Source organism: Engraulis encrasicolus, unplaced genomic scaffold (genome assembly GCF_034702125.1).
Source record: "Engraulis encrasicolus isolate BLACKSEA-1 unplaced genomic scaffold, IST_EnEncr_1.0 scaffold_190_np1212, whole genome shotgun sequence".
NCBI lineage: Eukaryota > Metazoa > Chordata > Actinopteri > Clupeiformes > Engraulidae > Engraulis > Engraulis encrasicolus.
This window is the reverse complement of record NW_026945461.1, coordinates 34,532-58,896: the sequence shown is the minus strand read 5'-3', so window position 1 is coordinate 58,896 and position 24,365 is coordinate 34,532. Positions and strand designations below refer to the sequence as shown.

The 24,365-nt window shown below is 42.0% G+C and overlaps 1 protein-coding gene and 1 pseudogene across 1 annotated transcript; both read left to right on the top strand.

Annotated features, from left to right (window-relative positions):
* Window positions 1-91: 91 nt before the first annotated feature.
* Window positions 92-5,714, top strand: LOC134442640 (uncharacterized). Its single transcript, XM_063192689.1, has 6 exons — window positions 92-186; window positions 573-683; window positions 4,366-4,473; window positions 4,863-4,973; window positions 5,335-5,442; window positions 5,600-5,714. The coding sequence occupies exons 1-6, from the start codon at window positions 92-94 to the stop codon at window positions 5,712-5,714; spliced, it is 648 nt and encodes a 215-aa protein (XP_063048759.1).
* A 107-nt stretch (window positions 5,715-5,821) lies between these two features.
* The window catches only part of LOC134442641 (NACHT, LRR and PYD domains-containing protein 3-like), a 19,992-nt pseudogene continuing 1,448 nt past the window's right edge, over window positions 5,822-24,365 (top strand).

The following is a 24,365-nucleotide window of genomic DNA, read 5'->3' as shown; positions in this document are numbered from 1 at the left end:
TTGGGTGTGTGTGTGTGTGTTATGAGGATTTAAGTATCCCAATGTCAAATCAGTAATTGGGTGTATTTTTTCCAGTCCTGTTTATCAGAGGATGTCCCACTCCCCTGTACCCAGCCATGTATCCATGAAGAGTGACCAGTCCATGGATCCACCTGTGAAATTTGAAGGAGCCTCTCTTGCTAAAGGGTAAGTGTACGTGTGCATGTATCTCTATGTGTAATGCCGATGTAAATGTCCAAGATGTATTATATTACTGTAGGCAAATCAGCACTTGTGGGTATGTATTTTTCAGCTCTCTTCGTCCGTGGAGACCAGACTAGTAACAAAGGACTACTGTAGAAAGCAACTGTGTGGGTACACTAAAAGCAAACCAGAGCAATGTGTGTCATTATTTCTCTATGGAGAGACAACAAATTGAGTGACCAAAGTGAATTTGCAACTCGTGGCGAAACTACAATGACCTCGGCTACTTTTTTGCTTTGGCCGCTTTTGGTGTACACATACAGTAAGCATGAAATTGGATTCTGAAGAGTGCCTTCATGCTGTGCAATGCCATACGCACTTTTCCCCAGCCCACTTCATCAGAGGAGGCCCAGTTCTCCTGTACCCAGCTATGTGTCCATGCAGAGTGACCAGTCCATGGATCCACCTGTGAAATTTGGAGAAGCCTCACATGCTGAACAGTAAGTGTTAAAATTGTGTGTGTGTGTGTGTGTGTGTGTGTGTGTGTGTGTGTGTGTGTGTGTGTGTGTGTGTGTGTGTGTGTGTTGTATGTATGTGTGTGCGTGTGTGAAAAAGGCAACCTGCTTTTTCACCGTTGGCCACCACTCCCTCCCCAACTACAACAGGTACACTGACAAACATTTCCAAACTCACTCGCGACTACCGCCACACACACAATTAGCGCAACACAGACATTCGTTCATTCATACAATCACATTAGCGTCATGCATATGCTGTTATAGTATAGGTTGATATGTAAGTTTTGGAACATTTCATATAGATTTTTCCATCTGGTGTTTTTTTTACTTCTAGGACCCCCCCGAATACAAATCCACCTGTTTCCATTTTTTTCGTGAACATTTAGTGGCAAATTCAAGATGGCTGCCATTGTGTGTAGAAATTTCACCATTAATGCCGTTTTAAGGTTCAATTGAACTGTTTTATAATTCCAGGTCAACATTGAATAGAAAACAACTTATTTTCAATGTTTTACTTCATTTTTTGTGGCAAAATCCAAGATGGCTGACATAATTTATGGCGAAATTGGCATATTTAATATTTTGAAGTCTATAAAGCCATTGTTGACTTGTTTTGGTAATATTTGTTACATGAATGTGAAGTCAGCCATTACATAAACTAAGCCCATTACAAAATCCAAGATGGAAGACATTTTGTTTAGCAAAATCAACATTAATGTTGCTTTCAGGTCTATAAATCAATAAATGATACTCTACTCTACTCTGACGCCATTCATTTGTGAATTCGAGCACAGAGGATTCCATGCTGGTCCAAATTATTGTTCCAACAACAATTGCTATGAGTCACTTCATGTACAGTAGGCCTACCTATTATGCAGTGCTACCTGTACAGTAATATGCACATTCACTGGATTGGCTGCCTATATCGAGGCAAAGGGCTACAAAGTTGCTTCAAGGTCGGCCTCAGCTTATCTGAAGGCTGTGAAACCGTATGTTCTATCCGGGATGTTGCATTCCTCCAATGCCAACAATCTTGCCATGCTCTCTGCTCATAGAACTGGGCTCTCTGGCATGACAGTCAGAGAATATCCTCAACTGTAGTGATGGGTCATACCCTGATATGGTCTTCCCTACGGTAAGCCCACTCATGTGCTTCACACGCTCTGAACGTCCCTCATATAATTCCCAATTTACTTAGGCCTATATCATCCATGGTGTCTAATATTATGCTTCACCCATCAGCAGCATCCATTGAGATCACGTCTCTGTGGGTCTGTTGTGGCTCATCCGGTTGGCATGCCTATGTTGGCCTCATAGCAAGTCATCCCAATTCTGAAGCCATGTGTAGTGAAGAAGAGGAGAGTGGGCTCACACGACTTGGAACCAAGGCCTTCTGTTATTTGAACCCAAACCCAAAGTACTACCATATGTCATGACTCAAGGGGGCTTGGCTGTCCTCCCTGCTGGTTCCTTGGTCTGTCCTCTGTGTTTCAGGTGCAAGATTGGCAGGTGCGCTGACTGCTGATTGCCACACTATCATACACTGACCTTTGTGAGACCTTTGGCATCATGAGGATCCGTATAAGTGGCACAAGTGTGAATCTTTTATGAAAATAATTGACATAAAAATGAAAAGAAACTGGCTCCCTCAATGATGCGGCACATCATGAAGGTGGTCCTCTTGCCCATTATTTTTTTACAGTTGTTCAATGAAATGAATTAATAGGATTTTCTTTTACTTTCTGATCAGTCTAGAGAGTTTAGTTGGAGGCAACAGGCCAACTTTTTGCAACTAGCCAATTGCTAGCCGACATGTGCGCACAAGATTTACAGTGTGTCACCCCAAATTCCAGATGCTCTTCCTATGAGACGAAACATTTAATGTAATGACAGTTATGTGCCTATCAAAATATTACCAATAGGCGTACAAAATAACACAATAGCTTAATAAACCTGAAAATACCAAATGTTCATATTTTGCTACAATGTTGACCATCTTGGATTTTGCTTCTAAAAATTGGAAACAGATTGTTTTGTTTTCAGAGGGGGTCCTAGAAATATAAAACACAAATTATCAAAGGGGCCAGCTCAGATTTGGGATGAGACACATCAGCTGGCCATATAGAGAGGTAAGCTTACGCAATCGTTTTATAGATGTCATGTTGAATTTTTATACATTTTAAATGATTTTTGAAAAAGTTCATGTAATGACTGACTGAACGGTCCTGTATACATCAAGAATATTAAAAATACAAGAAAAGAAACACTGACTTTAGAGACCTCAAAACACCAAACATGTCATTTTTGCTATATGTTATGTCAGCCATCTTGGATTTTGCTTCTAAAAATGATGGGCGGAAATAGAATCAGGTAGTTTTGTATTCAGGGGGTCCAAGAGATGCTAAAAAACACCAATTCCAAAAATGTATATGACATGTTTCCTTCCATTACATTAAATTGTGTTAGAATCTGACTGCATATCCGCCATCTTGGATTTTGGGCGTTTCCACTTCGGGAAAAAAATGGAAACAGGTGTATTTCAAGACTATGGGGTTTGTAGTTGATAAAAAACACAATTTGGAAAAATCTATATGAAATGTTCCTAAACCTCTTTTTTCTGACATATCTACCTGCACTGTTACTTACTCGGTTCCTCCGTAGTGACTTTGCACACATTTCCACAGCATATTTCCAACACTTTGCACCTGCATTCCCCACGCCATGACAAACACTGACAGCACCAATTTCCTTGTCCCCCACATTCTGTGTTCCCCCAGGAAACCTGAGCTGATGGTTCCAGAAGACTTTTAATGTTTGTTTTGAACTTGGGGAAATGGACAATTGGGGCAGTGGGATGTTTAGTTTCTGATGATGATTTTAAAATAATATTGTAAATGTATGTAATTATTTTGAAAAAGGAAAACCAAAAAAAATGTTTTTATTGTGTTCATGTGCCAGGTGGCAATTGATGTAGTTTTTAACAAGGTAACCACTTGGGTTAATTGAATGTAATTTTGGCGCCAAACACCACCTGACCAGGTAATTAGTAGTCCTTTAACTAGGGAGTGGTTTTGCCACTCTAGAGAGAGAGAGATGGAGGAGGAAGGTTGGTGTTTGTGCTGCTGCTGAGGTTTGCCTATTTTTTTTTAACTTTAACTATTTATTAGCCGGTCCTGTACAACCCTCTGGTTGTTTTTTTTGTTTTCTTCATTTTGAAAGTCTTTTGTTTTGTCACATTTTGCACACTTGTAAATAAAGCCTCACTAGCACAATTTTTGCATCTGGTTGCCGCCTCTGTCAAAGTCTCCTTCAACCTCTGTGTGCCTTGGCGCTAAAATCCCGTTGTGAGAGTGGACCCCCAAGCCCACTTTTTCACAGTGTGTGTGTATAAAATAATGATGTTCATACATGTAAGCAGAGCCGGTTTCATCAATAGGCAGACTAGGCAATTGCTTAGGGCCCCACCAATTTGGTCCTCAGTAGGGGCCCCAACAATCAGCCCCTCCATGGTAAATGCCTTTAAAACCATTGAAAGGGGTCCCATTTCTACATTTCACCCAGGGCCCCTAAATGGGTAGGACCACTACGGTATGTAAGTATCCAAAGTGTGGGATCAAATTAAACATCATATGCAATCAATGCTATACGTCATTTCTTTTTTCAGTGCACCTCAGAGGAGACTAGACTCCCCTGTCCAGAGCCATGTATCCATGCAGAGCGACCAGTCCATGGATCCACCTGTGAAATTTGGAGAAGCCTCACATGCTGAACAGTAAGTGTACGTGTGCATGTATGTCTGTCTGTGTGTAATGCCGATGTAAATGTCCAAGATGTATTATATTACTGTAGGCAAATCAGCACTTGTGGGTATGTATTTTTCAGCTCTCTTCGTCCGTGGAGACCAGACTAGTAACAAAGAACTACTGTAGAAAGCAACTGTGTGGGTACACTAAAAGCAACCAGAGCAATGTGTGTCATTATTTCTCTATGGAGAGACAACAAATTGAGTGACCAAAGTGAATTTGCAACTCGTGGCGAAACTACAATGACCTCGGCTACTTTTTTGCTTTGGCCGCTTTTGGTGTACACATACAGTAAGCATGAAATTGGATTCTGAAGAGTGCCTTCATGCTGTGCAATGCCATACGCACTTTTCCCCAGCCCACTTCATCAGAGGAGGCCCAGTTCTCCTGTACCCAGCTATGTGTCCATGCAGAGTGACCAGTCCATGGATCCACCTGTGAAATTTGGAGAAGCCTCACATGCTGAACAGTAAGTGTTAAAATTGTGTGTGTGTGTGTGTGTGTGTGTGTGTGTGTGTGTGTGTGTGTGTGTGTGTGTGTGTGTGTGTATAAAATAATGATGTTCATACATGTAAGCAGAGCCGGTTTCATCAATAGACTAGGCAGACTAGGCAATTGCTTAGGGCCCCACCTATTTGGTCCTCAGTAGGGGCCCCAACAATCAGCCCCTCCATGGTAAATGCCTTTAAAACCATTGAAAGGGGTCCCATTTCTACATTTCACCCAGGGCCCCTAAATGGGTAGGACCACTACGGTATGTAAGTATCCAAAGTGTGGGATCAAATTAAACATCATATGCAATCAATGCTATACGTCATTTCTTTTTTCAGTGCACCTCAGAGGAGACTAGACTCCCCTGTCCAGAGCCATGTATCCATGCAGAGCGACCAGTCCATGGATCCACCTGTGAAATTTGGAGGAGCCTCACATGCTGATTAGTAAGTGTGTGTGTGTGTGTGTGTGTGTGTGTGTGTGTGTGTGTGTGTGTGTGTGTGTGTGTGTGTGTGTGTGTGTGTGTGTGTGTGTGTGTGTGTGTGTGTTATGAGGATTTAAGTATCCCAATGTCAAATCAGTAATTGGGTGTATTTTTTCCAGTCCTGTTTATCAGAGGATGTCCCACTCCCCTGTACCCAGCCATGTATCCATGAAGAGTGACCAGTCCATGGATCCACCTGTGAAATTTGAAGGAGCCTCTCTTGCTAAAGGGTAAGTGTACGTGTGCATGTATCTCTATGTGTAATGCCGATGTAAATGTCCAAGATGTATTATATTACTGTAGGCAAATCAGCACTTGTGGGTATGTATTTTTCAGCTCTCTTCGTCCGTGGAGACCAGACTCCCCTGTACCCAGCTGTATGTCCATGAGGAGTGACCAGTCCATGGATCCACCTGTAAAATTCCAAGACTTTCCCCCTGATCCGTACGTTCTGGAAAGTGTGTGTGTGTGTGTGTGTGTGTGTGTGTGTGTGTGTGTGTGTGTGTGTGTGTGTGTGTGTGTGTGTGTGTGTGTGTGTGTGTGTGTGTGTGTGTGTGTGTTTTATTTTTGACAGGAATTCTGAATTTTAAAGATGGCCTCTCAACGTCATTTAATTAATATTGCCGTGTTCCCCATTGTTATTGAATGTGTTACGCGTTGGTCCTGTTTTAAAAAACGTTCTGGTCACGAGAGAGTGTTCCGTGTTTTTCGTGGAAATGCGTCTCTGATTGGCTCACTCCTCCTGCTCTCAAAGAAACGCGTCTCTGATTGGCTCAGTCCTCCAGTTCCTGAAGAGAATGTAATGGGAAACAGAGTCGCCACTTCCCCGGGTGGTACTGCACTATAGGGGCGCCAGCGGAGGCGTGCAGGCTCCATTCAGGGCTGTGCTCTTTCGACAGCGACCCCTAGGCTTGCTGCAGGCACGGAGCAACCAGAGTGGGCTGGCTTTATGTATGAGGCTTTGTGCTGTGTGTGTACCTGAGAGTAGCAACCAGCTGATAGCTAAGCTAAGCTATGTTTCGGGCCACCAGACGTTGCTTGTTTTGAAAACAAGCAGAAAAAAATTACTCTACATGTTTTTAGATAAATGGGTGGATATAAACCTTTGTGGGCAACGCCTTCTTTCGACGTGACGAAACACAGAAAGGCTTTCGTGATTCGCTCGTTTCTCTGCATTATTTATGTAAATTGGGAAACACCGGGAAACACAGCCAGGAGAGTTGACGCACCGCTATGAGAGCCTTGCAAGTGAGTTTAACTTGGGGTGACCGTCCGATCTTCGAAAGGAGTGAGTAAAACTGAGTTTTATCGGAAGTTGGCCTTTAAATGTTTTAACTTTATAGTATTTGATGTGCAACTATAAACACACCTCGCCATGCTCAGAAAAGCCGATTTGAAGAAAGATTATGAAACTTGTCATGTACCAGATATGTTAATCAGTGTTATTCTTATTTTTCATTTAGGTCAATTATAGAATTCTGTACACGTGTAAAAATATGTAAGACAATCAATTCCTCCCATGTGCTTGTCCTGGGCACTGAGAACATTATCACACCTTGGCCAAGTGGTACAAATTCCAAATAGTTGGAATGGAAACTTGGGGAAATTTCTGTAATGGTACATGTAGAGCGGAGAGTTAAAAGGATAATTTCCTCGTTTTTTTAAAGCATTTTCACGCTGTGCAATGCAATATGCACTTTTCCCAGCCCACTTCATCAGAGGAGACCAGACTCCCCTGTACCCAGCCATGTGTCCATGCAGAGTGACCAGTTCATGGATCCACCTGTGAAATTTGAAGGAACCTCACATGTAGTCCTGGACCATCCATGTAGACCCGTTCACAATTTTGAGTTGGGGGCGTTTCTCACTGGAATTGAGTTAGTGGGTTCCTAGACATTAAAAATCACGGAGGTGCTCGTCCACCATAGTGCCAGATTTTTAGATGCGTCCCAGCATCTCTATAAGAGGGTCTGTCCGTCCGCTGTCCGTCCGTCCGTCCGTCTGAAACGCATTCCTTGTCTGAAACGCTGTCTTGTCTGAAACGCTGTCTGAAACGCATTCCTTCAATTGTTCCTCCTGTGTCCACAAGGCGGAGGCAGAGAGGCATTTTGGCCTGGAGCGAATGCGTGTCAAAACCAAACCGGCAAGGCTAAGCTGATAGCATTGTGAGACAACTGAGGGGTGCATTCAATTTTCGGCATTGTTTTGCGTTTGGACAGTGGTAGTCAACTTCGTTCCTTCTCCACAGCACACCAACACCACTGTGAGTGTCACTTAGTGTTCACGGTCTTGTGATAGGCCTACACTTCGGCTGATAGTGTCGCGTTGTGCAGCTATTTTGGTTCATCAGAATGGAAATGAACGATTTAGAAGTCGGCAGGCAGTATTTCACACAGATGTTTGTGCTCGGATAGAGGGGCGTTAGCATTGCATAACGCTCCACGCCATGGAACCGTAATAAGTTGACAGGCGACCAGCAGCGCTACAGCTCTTCCTCTAAACGTGAGTTTGCAAACATTCTGCCACTACGTTTCAGTGAGTAGTCAGTGTTCTCGAACTAGTAGACAGATGGGCCATTTGCATTTCACATACGCTGTGTTACTGATGTTCTCGGGCATGTTGCAAGGGAGAGTCGTTTTCTGCTGGCGGGCGCGTGAACCCCACAGGTGCTTTCCCTTGCGCTCAGAGAGAGCACCGGACAGAACGCGTCTTTTGCTTCGTAATTGGTTTGCAGTCGTATGAATTTGGTAAACTCTGCCACTGAAGCTCACTGCTTTGTGCCTTGACGGTAAAAAGCTGGCATTGAAAATTAAGCGCACAATGCATCCAAAGGGTGAACCCATAGCGCATGATTCACCCAAACGGTTTTATTTATTTATTAGGCTATTTGGCGATGTTTAGTTTCTTTCCCACATGCACATGACGCTGAAATGGCGTGATAGCCTACTAAAGGTTGATAAATAACCTAGTACTAATAATATCTGGTAATTTGTAATGTAGCCACTTGATCTATGTGAAATTTGAAATTAGATGCTTCTTTTCCAAATCCAAGCATGATGACCTTATTATAGTCTAAACTGCAAAATATAAAGCTTTGTCTCGTCATTTCACTGCCTGCCACATTATTTGGAGTTTCCATGGGCAATAGGCTATGACCAATAAACAAAAAGCACATCCTCAGAGGGGGGGTGGGCGTTGACAGGTTAGGAGGAGGCCAGCGGGGCGTTTTGGGGGGAAAAAAGGTTGGAACTGGCATAGAGGGACGCATCTGTTGTCCGCCTGTCGGCCTTGTTCACAGTATGGCCGCCAAATATGGCCGCCATCGCCTATGACAAAAACCTGTGTTTTTTACTTTTAAACTGTTTATACACATGCCATACATCAATTCTGACCAATTTTTGGAGAGGAAATCATTTCTGACAATTTAATGTGGAGAATGTGTGATTGTGACCTTAAAAGGTCATTGTCAAGGTCAAATTTGCTATTGTGAAGAATGTCAATAGACTTTCATTGTAAAAATGAGAAACAAATTCTCAATTATAGTATGAGGAGTTATTTGCTGATATTGCAATGAATATTTTGTGTCAGTATAGTGTCAGTATAGTCCTTAAAAGGTCAAGGTCAAGGTCATGTTCCAGGTCTTTTCCCTATTCTGAAGAACTCGGCCATGTGCTTGCCTATTAGGTCATTATTAAGAATAAGGAACAGCCACTATAAATGTAAACCTAACATTTCCACACAGTCAGGGGACAGGACAGCACATGCACTGCAACAGTCAACACAGAGAGGAGCCCCCACTAGAGGAGAAGTAAGTATGTTGCAGACTCTATGAACTAGAAATGCCCCTCTGTGAATGTGCCCTCTTATAGCACTATTGATGGGAGGAAGTGCATTGATTCCATCACCAATGCTGTACATTTATACTCTGTGATCATCAAATATTACAGCTGTTGTGGTTGATCTGGCCCCAGCCCAGACATGCACCAAGTACTTCCCAGCCAATGTTGCATCTTGCTCGGTCAATATTTTTAGGTCAATATTAACCTCTCCAAAGATAGCAAGTACTGGACTGGATCAGAAACCATAGATGCATGTTTAGTCCCAACCTCATGCAACCCCCCTACTCATGCAATCATCTCCTTACAGGATATGTTCTTTGATCACAGTTTTTGTCAGTGATGGTCCAAGATGAGAGACTAATTGATGGAGGGGAAGCATTCTCCGCATCTAGCCAGTGCCATACTGCTGGCAAATCTCCTGCATACCAAGTTCCTGGAAATATGGGCTGTAGTGGAGAAGCAATGCAAATGTGTCTGTATCATTTGAGTCTATAACAACTTTTCTGCACTGCTTCACACGAACAGCCCACTCAACATGCACCAGCAACCTGGCCTAAGCCTCATCAACACAGTTCAAGAGTTCTGGAATCTCTTCACCATCAGCTGACTTTGCTGGTGGCACCTCATCATCAAGAACAACAGGGCTGTAGTATTGCCTCTGGTTTGATGATAAATCATGTCTGGAACTAACAATTGGAGATTTCACTTGTTCTCCACAGAGGCCCGGAACTTATCAAGTTGGTGAGGAATGGGTGTTAGTCCGTTCACGCCAATGATGTCAACGGCTGTTGTTGAGTTGGTACACAGCATGCGTTCACCTTCCTTCAATGACATCTCAATGTAGGAGTCACAAGATGGATGAGCTCTGGATGTCAGCAGAGGGATACTGCTGAGTTGATGATGGCAATGATGACAGCACCTAAATTCTGCCAGAGGCATATGACGGATCTTTGACATGAAGTCTACCCGAACATGAGGGCAATAAGTAGACTCAGAGCTTCATTGGGTGAGATTAAGGTGAGGCTCAATTTCACTGACAAGCTTTGACTTATTAACAACCAACAGAAGGTCACCATCTAACAGGGGTGATGCTGAAAGGACATCATGAGATCTGCTGAATACTCATGCCCCGTTCCTCAGCAATGTCCATCCTCCTATGTGCCTCAGCTATGTCTTTAGATGAGACCAACTTCTGCTCCTTTACAATGATTGCTAGTGTCTTCTATGGCTGATCTTTGTACTGCAGAAGATTCCTTTTTGAAACAGTTCCACTTATCTTATGTTCTTGAGAACTAACCTATCCTGCCAGTATAAGCTGAAAACAAGCTTTGGAGACGGTTGCGCAGGCGAGGTGCAACACTCCTGTTAACAACCTGGTTGCTGAGCAGATTGTGCAGTGGAACGGGAACACATTAACGGTCAATGAGTATGGATTCTGCGGATCCACCACAAAGTCTAGCAACAATTACACATTTCGGTTGAATGTAAGGCACGGAGCGGTGCTCAGTGCATGTTGGAGGTGGTATTCTGTCCGCTTCAAAGTGGTGTTGTTGGTGAGAAAGTTGAGGACATCAGTGATCATTCTAATCTGATGGAAAGAACTCAAATTTTGCTGCAACATTAACATTGCGTGTGGCTCCTACTACAAACTGTCCTCCATGACCCTTGCATACTCTCTGAATGCTGCTCAACCTTTATGTCACCTCGCACAGCAGTAAGAGGCTACTGCAGTTACGTTCGGCAAAGATTGGCATAGGACGTTATGGTAGCCTCATATTGATTTATTTTCCTTCTCTTTCAGAGACAACAGCATTTTTAATGATGGCCGCCAAACTTCAAAGAATTGGCAGAGCTCTGACTTGTCTTGATTCAAGCTCTCCACCTGCTCAGTCAAGGCCTCAAACTCAAATTCTGGGCAACGTTAATTTGAAGCCAGTGAAGTGTGCAATGCCTGTACCTGTGCAAGCACTGGACAGTCTGCCTTGTCCTTGTGAGTCCAGAATACCTCCCACTGGAGAGACATGCATCAATGCATTATCTAGGCCAGAACCTCGAGGCAATTTTCCCTGATATCTGAGAATAACATGCGTCCAATGGAAAGGGCCAATACAGTGGAAGAGATCCTTGAAGTGCTCCGTCTCATGCAGGTTTCATCACACCAAATTGCCATTGATGCCTGGATCATCTGCCTGCGAACACTGGAAGTTGGATAGGCAGTGTCTGACAGTGGCACACTCAGTAATGGGTCTTGGTATTATAGGAAAGAAGCCAGCACGCATCATTGGCACAACAGCAGATGAGACAAGTGTGTGTACAGCAGCCTGCATCAAAAGGTCTCCTCCTGACACACCAGAGCGAATCAGGCTGATCAAGAATTCATGCTTTCCTGATAAACCTTTTGCAGTGGCAACATGCAGTAATGTTGCTTGTTTGTTTTCAGGATGCAGCAGCATGTCTGGTGGTAGGGCAGGTCGAACCACTGGCTTTGCATGATCAGGTACCTCTTGGCATGGTAAATTCCTCTGCAGTATATCATTAGCTTGGCCTAATTCTGTGCCCGACACTGGAGACTTTTGAAGGTGTCTGTTCACTGAGGCATCTGGAAACAGTAATAAGTGTGAACCCTTGTGAACCCTTGTGAACCCTAGTGTGAACCCTTGGTACCAGAAAGTGATGATTTGTCAGCATAATCAGAGCTGGATGCCTGCCAATGTATATTACATTACACTTAGCTGACGCTTTCATTTATTCAAAGCGACTTACAGTTATTATTTTTCAGGGTATTGGTTACAGTCCCTGGAGCAATGTGAGGTTAGGTGCCTTGCTCAAGGGCACTTCAGCCATGGATGGAGATGTAGGGAGAGGTCAGGGGGGATTCAAACCTGCAACCCCTAGATTGAAAGACCAACTCTCTAACCACTAGGCCACAGATGCCCCCATGTATAATGGATGTATAATCCTCCCTTGTAAGTGCTAGGTATGGTTTTCTGTCGGTTTTTCGAGCATTCCACAACATAGCTAGCAAGAAGACTGGTCAGATCTGATTGTCTGGTAGCTTGAACATGAACCAATCCTGTGAAAAGTTGCGAGAAGGTTCTTGATGTGAAGGCTTTTGCTGTGTGGGAAGCATCATATGCAATGGTGTTCGCCTTATTCCGCGTTGAATCTTATGCACAAGCATTTGAAAGAGGCAGTGAAGTTGTGTACTCTTGTGATCTCTGACACACTTCTCCTCTTCTAGTGGGGGCTCCTCTCTGTGTTGACTGTTGCAGTGCATGTGCTGTCCTGTCCTCTGACTGTGTGGAAATGTTAGGTTTACATTTATAGTGACTGTTCCTTATTCTTAACAATGACCTAATAGGCAAGCACATGGCCGAGTTCTTCAGAATAGGGAAAAGACCTGGAACATGACCTTGACCTTGACCTTTTAAGGACTATACTGACACTATACTGACACAAAATATTCATGGCAATATCAGCAAATAACTCCTCAAACCATAATTGAGAATTTGTTTCTCATTTTTACAATGAAAGTCTATTGACATTCTTCACAATAGCAAATTTGACCTTGGCAATGACCTTTTAAGGTCACAATCACACATTCTCCTCATGAAATTGTCAGAAATGATTTCCTCTCCAAAAATTGGTCAGAATTGATGTATGGCATGTGTATAAACAGTTTAAAAGTAAAAAACACAGGTTTTTGTCATAGGCGATGGCGGCCATATTTGGCGGCCATATTGTGAAAAATCTGGCACTATGGTGGACGAGCACCTCCGTGATTTTTAATGTCTAGGAACCCACTAACTCAATTCCAGTGAGAAACGCCCCCAACTCAAAATTGCGAACGGGTCTACATGGATGGTCCAGGACTAATGCTAATGCTAATCAGTAAGTGTGTGTGTGTGTGTGTGTGTGTGTGTGTGTGTGTGTGTGTGTGTGTGTGTGTGTGTGTGTGTGTGTGTGTGTGTGTGTGTGTGTGTGTGTGTGTGTGTGTGTGTGTGTCAGGGCTTGACGTTAACTTTTTGCTCACTGACCACTGCTAGCCAGAGTTGTGTTGTTAGTTTTTTTTTCTTTAGAATATTCTTGCGTTCAATGAAGTGACCCGTTCATGGATCCACTTGTGAAATTCTCAGAAGGAACAAAACATTCTCATCAGTGTATATGTGTGTGTGTGTGTTGACGATGTACAGAAGTATCCAAGGTGTAGGATTAAAGACAAATCAGTAATGGGATATATTTTCCCAGCTTACTTCATCAGAGGATGTCCCACTCCCCTGTACCCAGCCATGTATCCATGAAGAGTGACCAGTCCATGGATCCACCTGTGAAATTTGGAGAAGCCTCACATGCTGAACAGTAAGTGTGTGTGTATGTGTGTGAGTATTAAAATATAAAAATTACAGTTAAAAATCATGCATATTGTATAGCTATTGCTAAACAGCCTATAACAATCTATGGGCTATTTTGAATACAGTTCAAGATTAGAGCCTACATAAATGTTTATTGCTAATAAGCCTATAACAATGCGCTGTCTTTCAAACCGGAGATTCAAAACTAAAAGAAATTCCCTGAAAGATTACAGTGGTCTGGACCTCAGTGACCTTGTGTGTGTGTGTGTGTGTGTGTGTGTGTGTGTGTGTGTGTGTGTGTGTGTGTGTGTGTGTGTGTGTGTGTGTGTGTGTGTGTGTGTGTGTCTGTGTGTGTGTGTGTGTGTGATAATGTTATAATATAATCATGTATATGTTTTTCCAGTCCACTTCACCAGTTGATGCAAGAGTCCCATGCATCCAGCGCTTTGTCCATGAAGAGTGATCAGTCCATGGATCCACCAGTGAAATTTAGAGAAATCCGTGATGAATGGAGAAAACGAGAGGAAGAATCCAAGAATATAGACAGAGCAAGAGAAGGAAAAAAGAGAGACAAGACAGAAGCTTGTGCTGAGCCGGGGTGAGCTGATGCCCAGCAGATGTTCACTGCATAAAATCAACTGCTGCACCACTGTGTCAGGCTATAAGCATACGTGCCCTACCTGCCGACCATTACGCATTTTGTGTAGCAGATACGGAGTTTGACATCAAACTACCGCGCTCTCACTTCAAAATACGGGAAAAACCAATAGCAAAGTGTATTCATGGGCCCTTATAAATTGCTCTGTAGACTTGCAACCAGACAGAGTCGTAGACATGGCTCTGCTTGCAATTGTCTCGCGCTGGCCTTTCCATTGGCCAGCAACGTGTGTGGGGGAATATTGACCAATCAGAGCGCTAGTTTGGAGGTATTCATTTGTTGTGCTGCGCTCCTCTCGAGTCGAGGCATCAGCTGCCAATAGAAAGTTTGCTTCGAAATCACACAAGCAGAGACCAAAGAGGCTTGAGACAAGAGGGCTTACTTACGTCATAACAGCGTAGTAGGAAATGATGGCGAGGGGAGTACGGAAATGTTATTCACTATGCAACAGGTCATAGGACAGCGTGAATGTCTGTCAGCTGTCCTTAATTACCCCCAGCAATTACTGCTGACCAACAGCTGCCGTTACTTGGCCACAAATTATACATCATGGTGTCGTCCCCACTGACCATGTGCAAGGGAGTACGAAAATGGCATCCATCGCACCCACTGACCAATGACCATGCTCAAGGGAGTTAATTTTCCATCCACTCGTGTCCTCAGGCAACGCCCCCGTACTACACCGTGGCCAATGCATTCCCCGCCAAGAGATTGTTCTTTCTCTTGAGTTTCTTTGGCAGAGACTGGGTAATGTACTCCTATAATCTCTGACACAAGTGTCCTCCTGTCATCATGTATTATCCATCTTGGTACTGTCGCTGTAGTTTTATAAGTGAGCACCGTCAAAAAAATCACTGTTTCAAAGGTAAATGGATTTTGAGAAAGGTAGCCTGTATGGGAATAGTGAATTGCGTCCAGTTGCTAAATCCCTAAACTTATGAAAATAAATGAAGGCCGAGGTCTGTCGTAATGATTCACCCAAATTTTGCCGTATTTGACGGCAATATGTTGTTGCTTGTTTTGATATTGGACCGAAACGAGATTACTTCCGAATGAGAAAATGTGTCGATGACAGCGCTATAAATTAGCAGATTAGCAGCAAACTAAGTTCGGTTTCCCTTTGCTTGGGATCATTTTAACTCGAGAAAATAAAGCGATAGTTCTAAGGGTTGTGCTCGGCGTAATATGTAACCTACCATGACACCGTATAGGAATACTGTTCCCCCCTGAGTCGTGGCCCATTCTGTGAACAGGTGTAACAGGTCGTGCGTCATACCAAATATGCACCACTCCACGACTACTATCCGTAATCACGTATGGCAATCTATTAATAAAATCAATTCTATCATCATATATGTGCCGAACAGTGAACAATAGCCAACTCATGGCGGCAGATGAGGGTAGATAGGCCTACTATTTTGCAGAGAAGTAAAAAACAAAAAAAAGAAGCGATATGCCCCTCAAAAGTTACTGTGGAAGTTCCAAGAGCATTGGCCATTAGCCCCCGTCCCTCAGTAGAGCCACTACATGACGCATTTTGTACTGAATGAATGCTGAAAGTGTGATTTTGATGTTAGCCCCCAAGGTAATAATATTAACCTGACACTTGTCTTTATCTTTTTCTCTACTGCTGATGCTTCTTCACAGTAGGTGACAACATCACCATTTATTAGTATTGGGGGAGATGATGTAAGAATCATTACAATTCAACTACCTTCTACAGCCAAAAAAATAATCAGCAAATGCTTCAATTTCATACTCAATTCCAGCTCCTTAACACCCCCCAAGTGACCAAATGCTCTGTTTGGCTGGTACATAGGATAACTTAATAGCCACTTACTAGCCAGACTGGTGGTATGTTTGACTAGTAAGATTAACAGCCATATTGGCTGGTGATCAATAAAGTTAATTTAGAGGCCTGAATTCCAGCACACTATATCATAGCATTTTATTGGTGTTATGGTGTGAAACAAAAAAAAAACATCTTCCATGAAAGTTTAATAAATTATGGTAGTTCAAAGTACTGTGAAGAGCAAGATAAACTATTTGCCAGATACACGGGATGTTAGGCTAAAATGCATTAAAATGCAGGAAATTGCATCTAAGAAAAGCATTTTTTTCTGGGGGAGGACCCCCCTGCCTGAATGAAGTGTCTCATATCTTCCCTGTTGACATTTGGCAACCCTAGGTGTAGGGCAGACTATGCAAAACAAAGTAGCCTCTCAGATGGGCCCGCCGGCGAGCCCGTTGCTTTGCCATGCCAAGTTGTTGCGGCGTGAATTGCCGCGCCGCGATAAGTTGCTACTCAAAAAAATGTTTAACGGTTGGCAGGTATGTATAAGTGTTTGTTTTCTTTATATCAACCTTTCATCCAGAGAGCCTCTATTACTGTATAAACCTATAAAGTATTGACCAAAACATATTGCTCGAGGTGAGAATGTAAGGCTGAAATTCTCGACCCATGTTGTGTGTCATAGCCTAACACAAAATATTGTTTTGAAAAAAAAAAAGGTGCATTGGAGTGCATGAGGTGCATTAGAGCAGGGATTCTTAACCATAGGACCGCGGACCAAATTTGGGCCGTGCTCACAACCTCCAGGGCCGCAGACAACTTTTGGTTTCGCACCAGTGGGCCGCCAGGGCCATGGGACTGCAGTTATCAAATACTAGTGTGCGTCTTTTCCCTCAAACGCAACTCTGTCATAATGCAATGGCCACATTTTTTTTTTGTTGGAAGGAGATTCATTAAGAACAATACAACACACCCTGTGATGGTAACACCCTTTGCAGTGGGCTATTTGGAAAAAGAGAAATTACCAACTGGTTACGGTTCCCAGCTGATTTGGCAACGTCTCCTGTGTTCTAATATCCTCATGTTAGAGTTAAAAATATGTCAGGCTACTCAAAATAATTCTAGTTAATTTTTATCCCTAATACTTGTTCAAGTGTCCCCAACATGACAGTCCTTTCACAAATTTTGATTGATACTGGAAGGTTTTCCATCCGGCTGTGGAATTTCTGTTCTTCCCACGTGGCATTTCCCCGTGTATAGATAAGCGTCTTCAATTTGCGATTTACAAAGCGCAAGTCAACAGCCGCAAACTTTGAGCTGTCAGAGAAGCATTCGAACGTGTGAATGAATGGCTCTGGCTTGCTAAACTGTGAGTGGATTTGATAAGTGACATTAAACGAGATTAACATTAACATTTAACAAATTAATATAGGGCTATCCCTTGAAAAAAATACTTCTAACCTATGTATTTATGTATTTATATATATATTTATTTATTTATTTATGTCACATTTGTCTGTAATATTATATTATATTATATTATATTATATTATATTATATTATATAATGTAATACAGCGTAATATAATGTAATACAATAATTAGGGATGGGCATAATTAACCGATTAACCGATGATTGATCATTAAACATTAAGTCGAAGAAATTAATTTTCACCGACGAACCGTTAAACAAAAAACAAAAAAAAACCCTTGAATGTAGGTAATTAATGCACGTCCTCAATGCAATGCATTTCGCTGTTACACCTACTTAATTTAGGCAGCAGGGGGCAATATCTCACCATCACCGTACCCTGGCTTGACTTGTTTGTTACGTGCAAGCTTCCATAGAGCGGGCTTTGCCTCAGTGTGGCGTGGGACCATTTTCGGTTAGAAAATGATTAAGTACTGTACTTACTGTAATGTGAATTACAAATACAGTTAATCGACAACGACCATGATGTATCACTTGAACACCGCGCATAAGACGGCGGTGATTCATCTCAACCTAGCCTCACCTCGATGTCTCCACCGCTATGTGCCTTCGTTGTTGGCTCACTACTTGAAGCCTCCCTCGTTTGCGCATTTCAGGTTCTTTTCTTGTTAATCACTTGACACTTGTGTTTTTTATGTATTTTTGTTATACAAGAGTAGTCTAGGCCTATAGGGCATGGTGGGCCTAAATGTGTGCTGTTTTTAATATAAAAATGTTAATGGTTATTAATCATTATTATCATTAATTCTCCCGACGATCGACGAAGAAATTTTCACCGTATGCCCATCCCTAATAATTATATATAGGCCTAGTCTACATGGGTAATATGGTCCCCGGGACACTGTTCACTGGAAAAAATGGGCCTCGACGTTAAAAAGGTTAAGAATCCCTGCAGTAGACCCTGGTTCCAGAATTTAGAAAACATACTCATTTGGTTTGCCAGCCAAATCTGGGAACCAAGCCTGTGCTAGTATGTTTCTGACAATAAATGTGTTCATCTATTACTTAAGACTGGTAAGGTCATAGCCATGTGATCCCAATTGCATCAATGGGCTACAACACGGTAGTGCACCAGAATTTATCTTTGAATATTAAACTTTTTTTAAAAAATGTTGGTATAGATATATAGGCAACAAAAATAAGTGCAGTAGATAATAATAAATGAATAATAAATAAGTGGTTGTAAGTTTAGCATTCTGTTGAACAGTCAGGAATCTCAAAGACCAGTATACCTGACACAAAAATCTTTTCGATCTGACCAAGAATTGCATTAGAGTGTTTTAAAACACTAATGTCAATACAAAATGAGCAAATTGACTTAATGGACATGACTCCTTTATACAAAATTTCTAATAAACAATAATGTTGTATTTGTTTGTTTGTACAGATTTACTCCTAAAAAGGAAATAATAAAGATTCACAGATCTCATCTACAGAACAAATTTCAATGTGTTTCTGAAGGAATTTCAAGTCACGGAAACCCCACACTCCTCAATGAGATCTACACAGACCTCTACATCATTGAAGGAGGAAGTGAGAAAGTAAATGACGAACATGAAGTCAGACAAATAGAATCAGCATCAAAGAGATCAGCAAGAAATGAAACACCAATAAAATGTAATGATATTTTTCATCCTTTAGCTGGACAACACAAAACCGTCCTGACTAAGGGAGTGGCTGGCATTGGTAAAACAGTGTCTGTGCAGAAGTTTATTATGGATTGGGTTGAAGGAAAAGCCAATCAGGACATTGATTTCATATTTCCACTCCCATTCCGGGAGCTGAATTTAATTAAAGACAAAGAACTCACTGTGGTGGATTTAATTGATAACTTTTTTAGTGGCATCACAGATACCAATATTTTTTCTGGTCAATCCAAAGTCCTGTTCATCTTTGATGGCCTGGATGAGTGTCGGTTCCCTCTACAGTTTAACTTAAATGCAAGTTGTTGTGATGTAACAGAACCTATTATGCTGCCGTATCTGATATCAAACCTCATCACAGGGAATCTGATGCCCTCTGCTCTCCTTTGGATCACATCCAGACCAGCAGCAGCCAGTCAGATCCCATCTGAATATGTGAACCAGGTGACAGAGGTAAGGGGTTTCACTGACCCCCAGAAGGAGCAGTATTTCAGGAGGAGAGTCAGAGATGAGAACCTGGCCAGCAGAACCATAATTCACATGAGGTCATCCAGGACCCTGTACATCATGTGCCGCCTTCCCATCTTCTGCTGGATTGCATCCTTTGTTCTGGAGAACATGTTAAGGGGAACAGACACACCAGAACTTCCTCAAACTCTGACTCAAATGTTCACCTACTTCCTGATCATTCAAACACGCATCAAAAACAAGTACACACACAAAAAAGAGACAGATGGGGAGATGATTTTCAAACTTGGCAAACTTGCCTTTCAGCAGCTGCAGAAGGGTAATCTGATCTTCTATGAGAAGGATATACATGAGTGTGGCATGGACATGACAGAGGCATCAGTGTACTCAGGAGTGTGTACCCAGATATTCAGGAAGAGTCTGGACTGTTCCAAGGGAAGGTCTTTTGTTTTGTTCATCTCAGCATTCAGGAACATCTTGCAGCCTTATATGTGCACCTCAGTCTCATAACCCAGAGGCAAAATGTTTTAAAATCACTTACCTCCAGATCGCAATTTTCCCCTATTTTCAGAAATGTTTCAGAAGTGTTTTCCTTGTATGACCTGCACAAGAGTGCCGTTGATCTGACCCTTAAGACCAAAAATGGACAGCTAGACCTTTTCCTCCGGTTCCTTCTGGGTTTTTCACTGAAGTCCAACCATGATCTCTTGAGAAATCTACTGCCAGAGATAGAAGTCAGTCAATCACAGAGCACAAAGAAAACAGTCCTCTATATCAAGCAGAAGATCAGAGAAACCCCATCCTCAGAAAAGTGCATTAATTTGTTCCACTGTTTGAATGAGCTCAATGATCAGAAACTGTTGGAGGAAATCCGAAGATATCTTAGACCAGGAGGTCTAGAAGGAGCCAAACTCTCCCCTGCACAATGGTACGCTGTGGCCTTTGTACTGCTGACCTCAGAACAGGAGCTGGATGAGTTTAACCTGCATAAATACTCCCCATCCAAGAGATGTCTGCAGAGGCTGATTCCTGTGGTCAAGGCATCGAAATCTGTTCAGTAAGTCAGTAGTCAATGTTGCCTGTACCGTATATGGGTGGTCATGAGTAAATTGATCACATTATTACTTTCTGTAGCCTGAAAAATGATATTAACCATTAACATCTTGTAACGGCAAATTCCCAGATGTTTTGCTGTGATATATGAAAAATTAAATATTGTTAAAAGAATGTTATCTACCTGTAAAAAAAATATCTACCTGCTATCACTTGTTTAAAAAAATCAGATGAAGAGAACATTTAATATTTAAGAATGATGGGTATTTGTGATTAACTGTGATCATGATCAGTGGTGTCCATATCCAATTATTTTATGTTAAACAGTCATTTTACTTTGCTAATGTGTTACAATTAAATGGTTCCCACAGGTTGCGCGACTGTAAGTTAAGAGAGAAAATCTGTTCCACTCTGGCTTCAGCGCTGAGCACAGGCTCACATCTCAGACAGCTCAACTTGGGTAATAATAAGCTGCTGGACTCAGGAGTGTCACTTCTTGCTACTGCTATAAAAAGCCCATTCTGTCCACTCGAGACACTGACGTGAGTGTTGTAGTGGTATTCACAGCTTTGTACTGTATGTGTGTGTGTGTGAGTAAGTGTGTGATGTTTTTTTTTTTTTTTTCTTTTTTTTAATTTAATTTCATTGCTATTGTTAATATATACATTTGTGTGAATCCACTGTACATTATATTCACATTTCAAGGTGCTTTATAGTTTACTGTTTGTGAGTATGCTTTTATGTGTGTGTGAGCAGCTGTGTGTGCTTTCATTATGTTGGTGTTTTACCGTAGTAGTACAAAAAAATGTCTATGTGCAAATGCTGTGTGCTGTTATAGTAGTTTAAAATAGTGTATAAAATGTCTTTGCTTTATGACGTTTTCCGTAGGCTGTGGTCCTGTAAGCTAACAGAAAAAAGTTGTTCATCCCTGGCCTCAGCCCTCTCATCAGGGTCGCATCTCAGACAGCTGGACCTGAGTCACAATATGGTGTATGATTCAGGAGTAACACTTCTTTGCGCCGCATTAGGAAATCCACTCTGTCAGCTTCAGAGACTAGAGTGAGTATTGCAGGAAGTTGGCACTAGTTGGCACAACTTTCACCAAACACACATGCACTAATGCAGGGTCATGCAAAAGGAATCACCTTTTACTACTGTAACATCTACAATAAGGAAATTTGGGCTCCATATGTCACTGCATCGAAATATCCAGATGTTGGATCATGGGACTGTTCTGTTCTGAATATTGCATTGGTTTAATCAAAGTAATAACATTGTTTTGTTTGCAGCCTTAAATATTATAAAAAAAAATGAAACTATAAAAAACATACATGTACTGTATGAATAAATGTTGGAATAGAGTAAAATAGTGTTTTATTATGTCAATATACTGGTCTAAGGCAAACATGAACACACTAGCTCTGGGCTGTTTCTGTTCTGTTCAAAAAGTGATGTCTTTGGCTCTATATCAGTTAATACAGTGGTTCTTAACTGGAATAGTCTTGTGACTAGGGCTGTCCGCAAATAATCGACTAATCGTTGGTCGACCAAAAAAAATTCTAGTCGACCGAATCCCATTGGTTGATGGAAAAAAAAAACAGCGTCTCGTCAAAGTGCTTTCAGGACTCTTAACTTGAAGGGCGTGACAAAGGAAGACGTGTTGTTGATTTGTTTGACAAGGATAGAAGTTATTTTGACCATGTCTGGAAGGAGCTCTAAAACATGGGATTATTTTTTGAAAAGGATACAGATTACTGCTTGTCAGCCAATGGTCACTAACGTCGGGCGAGAAGAACCACGCAAATTCGAATGACAGGTGCGTTTAATTATACTTACACCCAGGCACGTGCACAGCATAGTTGCCCACGGTGCCCGAGCAACGGCCCTTTTGCCCACATTGGCTGATATTGCCCTTCCAAGGGAGGGGAAAATAATTTGGCAATTATAATTTCATATTTCAATATCATTTGATTTCTTTATAATTCATAATTTTGATTGAAGTTTTGTACAATAAAGACTTAAGTCAGTCATACAAATTCATCAGACCTGTCGAGAATGGGCACGAGCGATGTGAGGTAGGCCTACGCAACAACTCCGGTGGGGAGGGAGAAGACACGCGGCAGGCGCTTGAGCGCCTATAAGAGACACGAAAGATTTTGAAGATGCCTGGGTGTCGGCTAGAGCCCTACACACAGTCTACATATTAGGGTACAAAATATGCTCACAATCAACCTCTCTATTACAATGTTGAGTTTAGAACTTTTAGTTATCATACATCTGACAGCCAGCCAGCGCCACGTTTAGGTAGCAAAAAAAAACGACAGCCAGCTGTAGAGATGCCTCGGAAAAATAGGCTAAGATTTCATGTTTAAACTGATTTATTCGTATTTTTGATTGAAGCTTCCTAAATTAAGTTTTCAAATTCAGATTCACCTGCACCTCGAGAGATAGGCAAAGGGAGGGGCAGCATGCGCGTTGCGGGGGGCACGCGCAGCTCTACATGGGAGGGAGGGGGGAGCAAGCATGCATGCGACCAGGGCAGAGACGCAAAATATGTTGAAGATGTCGTGGGAGTAGAGCGACTGCCCTGGCGGCCTGAGGTGAGCTGGAAACATAGCAGACTACACAGTATTACACTACATGATCACAATTAATGCCTCTTAAAGCCGATCTCGAGTTTAGGACGTTTAGTGATCCTAAATAATCTGACAGCCGGTGTGCCACGTTCAGATATTGGGGAAAAACGACAGCCAGCTAGCTTGCAGTCATTGTCAACGTTTTACATGGCTCAGGTTGTTTTGTGGAAGGCTAACCCAACTAAGAAACATGCAGATGACATGTCGTTTTATCAAGCAAGAGAGAACTTAAGGGGGTATAGGCTAGCTAAAGGAAGCACATCTCTGCAGAGTTGGCTGCGAAAAAAATGAACAGGTGCAGGTGAGGCAGAGAATCTTTTTCAGGATTGTAGAGGTTTGATCTTGGTGAGACCGCTAGGAAAGTGCTTTTTCTTACGCTGATATATTCTCCGACCCAAAGATACTGTTTCCACTGTCAATGTCCATGTAATTGAAATAAATCCACTCCACATGATAACTGACGTTTACTGTTCTTCTCAAGACATAGGCCTACAAAATGTGCATGAACTAACTAAAATATCTGTAATGAAAATAAAAGGTTATAAAGTCTGCGAGAAGCTCGGAGCTTCAGAGCAACAGATAAGAACTGGTCGCTCCCACGCCACGGTTCTTTGCGATCTGAAATGAAAGCCGGCTCGTCAATTCTTAAAGCGACAGTACACATTTTTAATATAGGCTACAAAAGACCCAACAAATGACCTAAACCTGTGAATTCTTATCGTTTTACCTTTCCTATATAATATTCATCATTTTAATCATGGAATATGCCTATTAATGAAATTTCAAATTCAAATTAAATGATCTTTTTAACCATTTTTAAACTATTTCTATTTATTATAACTTAAAGTCTACTTTGGCTGCTACAAGGATTATAAAGATGACAGTGGGTTAATTGATTAAGCATCCTCATATTTAGCCTATTAATTTACTCATCATTTCATTTCATTTAAGAT